A 10,406-nucleotide genomic window follows, 5' to 3' on the forward strand; every position below is an offset into this window, starting at 1 on the left:
TCTAAGGTTAAGATAGTTACTCCTTTAGTCAGCTTCCTCCTTTCAGACAGGAACTGAGCACAGATTCCCCATCCCCCAAGATTTTAAAGATTTGCTTAAATTATATTTATTTTAATTTAAAAATGATGAAATAATTTTTTTTTCTTTCAATTTTTGATAATAATTGATTTACAAAAAATTTTTCGTGGTGAATTCTTTACAGTACCCCATCCTCCAAGATTTTAAAGATTTTTTATTATTATATTTATTTTAATTAAAATATGATTAAATAAAATGTTTTTTTTCTTTCAATGTTTGATAATAATTGATTTCATTTTTTTTTCGTGGTGAATACTTTACACTACCCATTTAGAAAACTTTTAGAAATGCTTGACACCAATCCCATTATAATAATTAAAATGTATGCAATTTACCTACAAAATGTTGTAGTGTCTACGTATATAAAATCTAACGAGATTGTATTCATCCGCAGTGCATAAATGCGCAGTATCGATTATGAGCAGCAGATGGCGACACCAAACAGCTGAACAGGAACAAAGAAGAAAGTTGCTGCGTAATCGAAAGCACCAAGCTCATACACGACACACTTGAAGGAAAGTTGCTTGTGGTGTCTTCAATAACTAAAGAAATAAATGACTTTAGTCTGCGGAAAGAGTACATATAGATATCAAACAAGAATGTTCCGATGAATTCACGGTAGGTGGAGAAGAGCTTTGTGGAGATTTGACCGACGCATTTAGTAATGTTTTGACACGAGAAGAAGTGTCATGACGTTGATTAAGGAAATTAACATTAATTCGCTCAGTCTTTTGTGTTTTAAAACTGCAGACCTATCCGGCATTGTTAGGATGAGTGTGTACTTGTATCTCTCTTAAAATGATGTTAGTTTGACATAACGACTTTGATTAAAACGCATAACGTTAATTGTTGTTGCATATCTAGACGAGTTTGGAGTTAACGTTACAAATGCATTCTAGTCGAGCAGCTCAATTTGTCGGTTATTTAGTCGTTTTACAGCTTAACCAAATATCAAACTCGAAATCATTTTAACATTGCGTTGCATTTACCGCACAAATCAGCTTTAGCTACAGTAGTTGTTTGTAACGTAGAATTATTAACTATTTTTTTCTGCACTCTTCCATGCCATTTTAATTCCGATATAAATGTGTGTAAACTGGGAGCATAATGACTTGCATAAATATTTCTATATAAAACAAAAAAGTGCACATTTCCACTAAAGTCACGGAAACTGTGCCATTTATGGTCTTTGATCAAATTATGAAACTTTGATTCATAATGATCTTTGGAGTTTTATGGTTGTGGAGCTTATTGTTTTACTGTAGTTTTACAGTGGATGTTTTGGAGACAGTTTGGTTCATTAGTGTAATGTATAACTAGAACAATACAGTCGCTTTCCCCCAAACCTTAAGTAAAAAGATTTTCTTTGCAATTACGTACCTTCAACAGGCAAACTTTAGTGAAGCTCTCTTATTGTTAATTGTAGAGGCCTTTAGTTTTGACCCTTCATCTTCTGGAAATAGAGCAGTATGTCCCAGAATAAACATGGAGAGAAACGGAGGCTTTCCAAATGGTTGGACTATGGCAGTATCAATGGAGAAGGACAGACGGATCCATGTCCTACCTGTCAGGGCACAGGACGCATCCCGAGAGGCAGGTTTCAGTGGTTGCAAATAACGTTTTATTTGTAGTTTCGTCTTTTAAATGCACTCACCCTTATTCTGTCCATCTTTTCTTGACATCCTCAGGTCAGGAGAACCAACTTGTGGCAGTCATTCCTTGCAGCGACCAAAGGCTGAAACCGCACCACACGTCAGTATCACTGTGCCAGTTTCACAATGACAGTTTCCCTAACTCCACTTCTGTAATTGTCAATTTCAGGGATTAATAAAGTGCGCTTTTAAAGTCAGTTATCTCAAACCAATGTACATGGTTTCATGTCCCGCAGGAAACTGTATGTGTTTATATCAGTGGGGATTTGCCTCTTGATCTGCTCACTGATCCTGTTTTTCCTCTTCCCACGGAGTATGGATATGTCAGCTGTGGAGCTAAAGTCATCTATGGTCTATTTCACTCCAGATAAAGTACAAATGGTGATCACGGTAAGTGTGTAAATTTTACACAAAAATTTGCCTGCTTTATTGCATGTTTTCTCTAATCCTCTGTATTATCCATTCTTTAGCATGAAATGAACCTTACCAACCAAAACTTTGTCAGCATCACAGCTTCTAATCTTAGTGTGCAATCATTAATTTTTGAGACGGTGGTTGGAAACAAGAAGTACCCCAATATCACCATACTGCCTCCTCGATCACAGAAAAAGGTAAAGCATTTTTCTCATATGCATTAAACCTAGGACAAAAACTTAACTTAAAAAAAAAAAGTCTCTGATCCTGACAATCATTCATTTTTCTTTCATCTTTAAGATTAAAGTTATAGCTGACATTGTTATTGAGGACTCTGGTCTTAAGTAAGTAAAACTTAAATCAATATCTATGTCTCATCATTAAGGTCTTTTATACTGTTTTCCACTATAACCTCAAGGTATAGGACATCATGCGAACTCTGAAGTACTCAAAATATACTTAAGAGACTTTTTCTAATGTCTTTTCCTTTTCAGTAATTACTGCAAGTCACCTTCCATTCGGATTCACACCTTATTCTTGCATTTGCAGTAAGTATTCATCTTCATTGCATCAGCTTTATTTTAAGATTTCTATTAGCATGTTATTTGACTGAATCGCTGAACACGGACACTAGAATTCGGAAGGTGCTTATTGAACAATTGTTTGAATTCACATTTGGTGTAACTTGTAAATGCATCTAAATGCTATTCATTGAACCGATGACTTGTATTTCAGTCCATGTGTAATGTTAAATCATGTTAGAGTATAAACAGTTTATGCTTCATATGAAGTTAAATATTTAAGAAGGTAATATCTATTGATAAGGTCTGTTGAATCTTACTGATACATTACAGAAAAAGGTTAAAAAAACACATTTAAATTAACCACTTCAGTCTCTCTAAAGAAATATGCAGCAATGTTCATCTTTACATAACAATGTTATAGCCCATGACACAGAAATTGTCACTGTGGTTAAACATATTCATAACTTATTATTTTATTCCCTGTATATACTGTCAGTCATATGATCTTTATGGACTATACTGACATTTTATAGGTTATACAGCGCATGACAAAACAATACACACCCATAGTAAAACATATGAGTTACTGTTCAAGTTTGGGGCCAATTTAGAACTACTGTTTTCTATTTTATTATATTATAAAATATAATTTATTCATGTGATGACAGCTAGATTTTCCGCAGCCATTATTCCAGCCTTCCAGTGTCACTTGTTCCTTCAGAAATCATTCTAATATGCTAATTTGATGCTCATATGATTATCAATGTTGAAAAAGTTAAATAGAAAATAGTGCAGATTAATATTTTTTTGTTGAAACCAAAAACATTCATAAGGGGTAGAATATTTAAAAGAACTGCATTTTGATAAATTTATCATTTTTTTCATATTAATATATATATATATTTTTTATTTATTTATACATATTAAATACTAGACATTATTTATTTTGGGTACTTGTCTTGTACCATACATACTCAAGGACAAATCAAATAAGTATGTTCAGCTTTAAAGTATACATTTAATCATGTCAAATTTCAGGGGCTGGTTTTATGAATAACATCATAAAAAACAATTGATATTTAGTATTTAATGTAAAATTCTTTGTGTTGTCCACAGACTGACTATCAAAGTCTCCTACCTGTCCCATTCAGAGCAGATGTCTACGGATGCCTATGAGTATATTGACTGTGGCGTGAATTCAACTGTGCCTCACTTCCCTCTGCTTTGAGACAAAACCACTGCCAATGTGCAGCCATGAATTTTGATGTTATAATTATCAGAATAGGCTGCTTTCAAAAATATTGTCATTTTATGCTGTAGTTTACTAAAGTTCATTTCAATGGTTTTTGAGTATAATGATAGAAACATATGATACGAATGTATGATATGAATGTAAATATCACTGGAATAATGAATGTGTGCCGTTAACTTGAACTACTTTTCTTGTTTATTGATTTGTTACTGTTTAAATTGTATAAATGTGTTTTAAATTTTGCACAACTCAAAATTGTGCATTAAATGGCCGACGTTTTATTTGTTGAGAATTCTTTAGCAAATCCAATCAGAACAGTTAGAAACCCAGTTCTGTTTTAATTAGGATTTTGAAACCCAACAATAAAGTCCGGTGTTTGATGAAATACACCTTGATTTTGAAGTTGGTGCTATCCAGTAGTCTGGCCTTCATCTTCACCGTTGCAGGGACTAAAGCACACATCTTATGTAGATGTCCTTTTTTCTGGATCATTTCCACCTTATAAGCATATTAATTAATCACTGTGATATTATATATTGCTATATAGAGGGTCTGGACAAATTAAAACACACAGTCTCTATAGTTTAGTCAAAAATATTGTCAGCATAGTCTATGTAAATCTTTAAATAGACCATACCAACCACTGGATTTGTTGAAACTTACTGATACGATAAAGAAAAGGTTTAACATGCATAAATTTAGTCACTGCAGTTTCTAAAGAAATATGCTGTGATGTACTCATTGTGTATCTTTTGTTCATCTCGGCATGACACTTGAAGATGCATTGCTTGTCAGCCTCTAAAGAACACAAATAATTAGTTTACACTGATTGGGATTTCATGCATCATATTGTTGTTTTTTTATTTTTTTATTTTTTTCATTCAAATTCAGTCACTTCTAAAGCGGTGACCATGTTCTTAATGGCATGCAACAATGGAAATTCTTCAGATGTTTGACCTGTTATTTTAAACGGCTTTACCTAGAGACTCACTAGACGCTGCAGGTTCACAGGGTGTCATAGGACAGGTGACGCAGACTCTTCATTTTTATCTTGTTTGCCTTCCTAAAAACAAGAAAAATTCTTATTATATGCATGAAATATATTACAATTGTATACAGCCTACATTTAGGATTTAATAATCTGTGGCCCAGCACCTGACAGTGATGGGCCTCCCAGTGCATGGCTGACATGTTACACCACTCGCTGATCTGTAAGAGACACCAAGTCAATGCAAAGTAACATGAGACCATATCCTGATTAATGAAATTGAAACCCAGATGCTGAGATGTTTTCTTTGGCATGACACTCATAAAGAAATAAACATTGAAGTGATTTCTTAGCTGCTCATTAATGTTGACACTATAGGACAGATCTGATATAGGCAATAACCTGTATGCAATAAGGTGAACAAAATTCATAATGTAACAATGCAGTTTAAGAATTGTAGTGTAACATTTATTAGTCCTCTCCTTTGCCATTCATTTAGTGTAAGTCTGATAATGTTAAAACCCCTTTGTCTATAACAGGTAGAGTAAAAGCAATCAATAGTTTGTCTTAATTTAACTACACAAAGGAATATAAGTTCTTAACAAGAAAAGCCATTTAATTAGCCGTATATTATTTAAACCAGTCGTCTATTACAATGTCAATGTAAAAATACAAGTGCAGCTGTTTAAAGGTTAATGACGTCACAGAATCTCTTGGGTATTTTGGAATGGATGTGTGAATTGTGCTTTCTCCGGGAAAAAGACGGAATGTCGTTGACTGTGAAAAGAGCATTTTAGTAATTTAAAGTCGTTCTGGTAATTTTACGGCAATTTACTGGTATTACTGTGTGAAAGAGGCTACGTGATTAAAACCGTCTTCAAATGAGCAGTTTATTGAAAAGTCTATAATAGACTTGTAGCCTAATTAGTTCACAGCCTTAGTCTGAAATTCTTTAACGTCTTTAATCAGAAAAATATACACAAAACGCCAACTAGCCTATTTTAAAGTGTATTTCTGTAAAGTGTGAATCTACAAAAACGTGATTTTTGACTTCTGTCTGATACAAATATTCGCGAGCTTATAATCATTTCAGCGCATTTTGACGAATTTTGTATATATATATATATATATATATATATATATAGGGTGATATCAGCTAAATTGGGCCACTTTTTGGTAAATCGTTTGGGACAATAATACAATACCATATATGCCTATTCCATGTGTATTTATGATAAATAATGACTGTTTTTGATAATTTTGTGTTGAAATTATGTACTAAAATATAATTATTTAGGCCCTACAGTTCTTGAAACATCAGTTGTGCCAACTTTTTTTGCATGAGCAGTTTAAGGTAAAATGGGCCAGCTGTTCAGGTAAAATGGGCCGGTCAAACTGCAAAGGGAAATAGTAATTTATCGTCAATTTTAATTTCAAAACAACTGCTTATACAGCCACATAACATTTAAACTGCATTAAAAAAACATATCCATATGTGCCATTAAAAAAAAAATACATTTTGGGTGCAAACCCACATATTCAAATGTGCAATTAAAAAAGTCAATTTTGGAACAACATAGATCAGTGAACTGATGTCAGTTGTGTGTGTGTGTGTGTGTGTGTGGGTGTGTATGTGTGTGTCTTTGTGTGTGTGTGTGTGTGTGTGTGTGTGTGTGAACAATACATTTAGAACAAAATGTGCAAATTACAAAAATTCACATTCAGAATTGATAACTGATAACTGATTTGTGTGTGTGTGTGTGATGAAAGTTTTTTCAAACACAGTCTTTGCAAATTAAACCATCGTCATCACAGATACCATTCTCTTCACCACAGCTCTCATGAAACCAGGCAGAACATGGATCACATTTTATGTTTGTACACCTTTGGTGTGAGAGCCCTGTGTTCAAATCCACCAATGTGTCTATATATATATATATAGTAATCGTAAGTCGCTTTGGATAAAAGTGTCAGCTAAATGTAAATATATATATATAAATTTATACACACACACATGTGTATATGTGTTTGTGAGTGACACAGATGATGGCCCATTTTAGCTGAAACCATGTGGCCCATTTTACCTCAGTGGGTTAAGGTAAATTGGGCCGCCAAGAAAAACATCACTTTTTCAAAAAATATGTTCCTATACCAAACTAACAACATTATTTCTGATTGATGCCATCAAGGCAGATATTATGCATATTTTTTTTATGTGCATGTTTGTTTTTTTATAGATTTATCATCCTTATAATAGTTTAGTTACATTTGGTATGCCAGGCTACTTACCATGCACTTCTCTGGTGCAGTCTTGATAAGAATTATTACCCCACCCACCATAGCAACCATAAACCAATTAAATCACCTGTTACTTGTCAAGCACAGTTATGACAATAGTTTGAAATATTTTGTAGTCATTGGTTCTAAATTCCAGAGGGGCTAGGACCCCCAAACCTTAAATGGCCCATTTTACCTGATGGCCCATTTTACCTGATATCACCCTATATATATATATATATATATATATATATATATATATATATATATATATATATGTCAGTATATTAAAACCCCAAACTTTCTTCGCACTCGGCATACACAGACAAAACAAGATTCAAGAATGATCTCCGACGGGGTAGTTTCGATGCCTCCGGCTCGCCACACTGAGGTGCTCTTTGGGCAGGAAACAAACACGATCTGACACTCGAGATCTCGCCGACCAAACAAACACTAGAGAGAGTAGAGAGGGAGGGATGAGGGGCTCGTCTGACGTCACATGCGGGGATTGTTGTGTAGTGCGCTCAGCTCCACTTTCTACTCTTGAGGTCACTGGTTTCAGAGGGAAGAGAGGCTCTGGAAAATGATCACTGTTTTGAGTCGTCTGGATAATTGGACGCCTGTGTTTTTAAAGTGAGAAATGGAAACGAAGCCTAGAAGATAAACGCCTGCTAGGTAAGTGATGTAAATGTTCACAGTCCTTTATAAGCGAGGTTATCGTTCTTGCCACACTGCAGTTTTCGTTCTAAAGTATCTGCTGAATTTAATCGACAAAGCTTGCTTTTTAACTTAGAGTTTGTTATGTTTTTAATGCCTTTAAAAAGTTGTTTCGATTTTACCATTTCATCTTTAAATGCTCCAAGGTACCAGATTCCATAGTTTTGACTGAAGTGCAAATAATACTTAGATGTTGACATAATTTCCATTTAAACTATATGAGAAAAAAAATGTAATAAAAATCAGTTACAGTAGGAAAATAATTATAGCCAGGTTAAAGTGTGGTTCGCTTGGTTTTGTCCTAAACTATCTGATAATAACAAGACAACATCTGATGTTGATATATGCCTCCAAAACAGGTAAAATAAAGTCAGATAACATAAATATAAAATTATTTTTTTATCTTTTTAATTTTTTATCTATTTCTGTTTAGACTGTTAAGAGGATTTGGTGCTGCAAATACAGAGTTAAATTTTAGTACTCAATTACAGTCATTACCTACAAATATTTGTTTTTTTCATTTTTAATTTGAGCCTTTCAGTGAGCTACTGTTGATATGACACCAAAGGACTTTTGCTAATTTAATTTATAGTTATTCATCGTACAGAACCAATACTTTTTCATTTAGCTTTTAAGGCAGATCTGGTTAAGCTGTAAATAACTTCCATATCTGTGATGATAATCAGCTGTTGTTTTTTCTTCAATTAGGTTCCACACGGTGCCGCCGATATCACAGAACCTCTGTCTGTCTGCAGTACCTTTGAAGTAGGTGCAAATGCCTAACACTTAGACAAAACTGCTTGTCCTTACAAGACGGTGTGAAAACCAAGTTGCCATGGGGAACCAGCTGACAGAGATTGCCCCCAATACAGCGTTCCTGCCTAACTTCCAGTCCATCCACGTTGTGGTCATTGGTTTGGACTCTGCAGGCAAAACCTCGCTTCTCTACAGACTGAAGCTGAAGGAATTTGTTGAAACTATCCCAACCAAGGGATTTAACACTGAGAAGATTAAAGTTCCGGTAGGAAATGGCCGTGCCATTACCTTCCAGGTGTGGGACGTGGGTGGTCAGGACAAGCTTCGGCCATTGTGGAAGTCTTACACGCGGCGCACGGATGGCATGGTCTTTGTAGTGGACTCCACGGAGGTGGAGCGCATGGAGGAGGCTAAGGTGGAGTTGCACAAGATCACGCGTACTTCAGAGAACCAAGGAGTGCCAGTGCTGGTGTTGGCTAACAAACAGGACCTTCCAGTCGCACTGCCTGTTTCTGATGTGGAGAAGATTTTGGCTGTACATGAACTGAGTGCATCCACCCTACACCATGTTCAAGGATGCAGTGCGGTTGATGGGCAGGGGTTACAGCTCGGTTTGGAAAAACTGTATGATATGATCCTCAAACGAAAGAAAATGGTGAGGCACAGCAAGAAAAAAAGATAAACTGAATGGGACAGTATATTCTACTTGCGAAGCTCCTCAGTTGTAGGATTTTTCAGCAAATCTCTGAATGAAGGAAATGCTCCAGATGGCCCAGTGGTCAGGAGAAAACAGATTTGACCCTTATGTGTCACACAGTATTGAACTGCTTACTTCCATGCCTAGTAATTGCTGTGCAGCTCCCATTTGTAATCAAGGAATATATGATAGCATTGATAGACTGAAGCATCAGCAGAATTTAAGCCTATATCCTTGCCTTTTCTTTTTCATGCAAGAAAGAGATTTAATTATAGCTTGGCAATATTTTCACAAGACATCAGACATAATTTTTTCCCACAAACGTTCACTTGATTGCCAGTGCCGATATAAAAAAGGCCATATAAATGTTCACGCTATGTTAGTTGTGGAACTGAAGTGTTAAGCGAATCACAGAGATTCACTATTCACAGATCTACGTTTTAGTTGGAAACCCTGTTCGTTTTTACATGGTGTAAATAGTTTTTTTTTTAAAGCTGTAGAATGAATAAATTATAGACTGCTTTGACGCAGACAGTTTCAGAAGCTGTATCTTTTATTCCTGATGCTGAATGGTGTTTGCTTAAATAAATGATAATCTTTGTTATAATTAATTATTTTTAATGATAACTTATTTGATAAACTGTATGTGCTGTAAGCCTTGAAAACATAAAATCATAAAAACACTAATACATACATAAGGCTTTGATTTGCTGTGATGAAACAGAAAACAGCCCCTATTAAACTATTAATAGAGTAGGCGCTCGTGATGATGTCATTTGCATTCACGGAGAGCATCCCACAGGAAATGCATTGATGCTGAAAGAACATTGTTTGATGTAACCTTGATGTTATAGTGTAATTCGGAAGCTGAGCCTTTAAATGGGCGGAAGCAACATTATATCACATTTGCTGACACAATATACAAGATTTATCAAACAACCCATGTAATATCTATGTAAATAGAGGCAAAGGCATACAAAACGGACAGCAGGTGAGCTTTTCTAATGCGGCAGTGGCATCTTAAACGTGAATCTAGTAGTCTTTTGAGGTT

At 35.0% G+C, this 10,406-nt stretch overlaps 2 protein-coding genes across 3 annotated transcripts; both read left to right on the forward strand.

The window, feature by feature from the left end:
* Positions 1 to 516: 516 nt before the first annotated feature.
* LOC113056184 (transmembrane protein 106B-like) lies at positions 517 to 4,201 on the forward strand. Of its 2 annotated transcripts, none has more exons than XM_026222761.1 (8): positions 517 to 696; positions 1,505 to 1,671; positions 1,767 to 1,830; positions 1,967 to 2,120; positions 2,201 to 2,341; positions 2,445 to 2,488; positions 2,639 to 2,692; positions 3,785 to 4,201. In XM_026222761.1, exons 2-8 carry the CDS (start codon positions 1,548 to 1,550, stop codon positions 3,894 to 3,896), a joined length of 693 nt encoding a protein of 230 aa, XP_026078546.1. In that variant the 5' UTR covers positions 517 to 696; positions 1,505 to 1,547; the 3' UTR covers positions 3,897 to 4,201. The 2 variants fall into 2 exon arrangements, with proteins under 2 accessions (XP_026078546.1, XP_026078547.1); XM_026222762.1 differs by having other exon boundaries at positions 1,542 to 1,671.
* A 3,487-nt stretch (positions 4,202 to 7,688) lies between these two features.
* LOC113056186 (ADP-ribosylation factor-like protein 4D) lies at positions 7,689 to 9,966 on the forward strand. Its single transcript, XM_026222763.1, has 2 exons — positions 7,689 to 7,860; positions 8,611 to 9,966. The coding sequence occupies exon 2, from the start codon at positions 8,738 to 8,740 to the stop codon at positions 9,338 to 9,340; it is 603 nt and encodes a 200-aa protein (XP_026078548.1). The 5' UTR covers positions 7,689 to 7,860; positions 8,611 to 8,737; the 3' UTR covers positions 9,341 to 9,966.
* Positions 9,967 to 10,406: the final 440 nt, after the last annotated feature.

Source organism: Carassius auratus, chromosome 37, assembly GCF_003368295.1.
Source record: "Carassius auratus strain Wakin chromosome 37, ASM336829v1, whole genome shotgun sequence".
Taxonomy (NCBI): Eukaryota; Metazoa; Chordata; class Actinopteri; order Cypriniformes; family Cyprinidae; genus Carassius; species Carassius auratus.

Coding starts and splice junctions, on each gene's coding strand:
- LOC113056186 (XM_026222763.1), top strand. CDS start 8,738: ATGGGGAACCAGCTGACAGAGATTGCCCCCAATACAGCGTTCCTGCCT.
- LOC113056184 (XM_026222761.1), top strand. CDS start 1,548: ATGTCCCAGAATAAACATGGAGAGAAACGGAGGCTTTCCAAATGGTTG. Junction 2,342..2,444: donor CTCCTCGATCACAGAAAAAG/GTAAAGCATTTT, acceptor TTCATCTTTAAG/ATTAAAGTTATAGCTGACAT. Junction 2,693..3,784: donor ACCTTATTCTTGCATTTGCA/GTAAGTATTCAT, acceptor TGTTGTCCACAG/ACTGACTATCAAAGTCTCCT.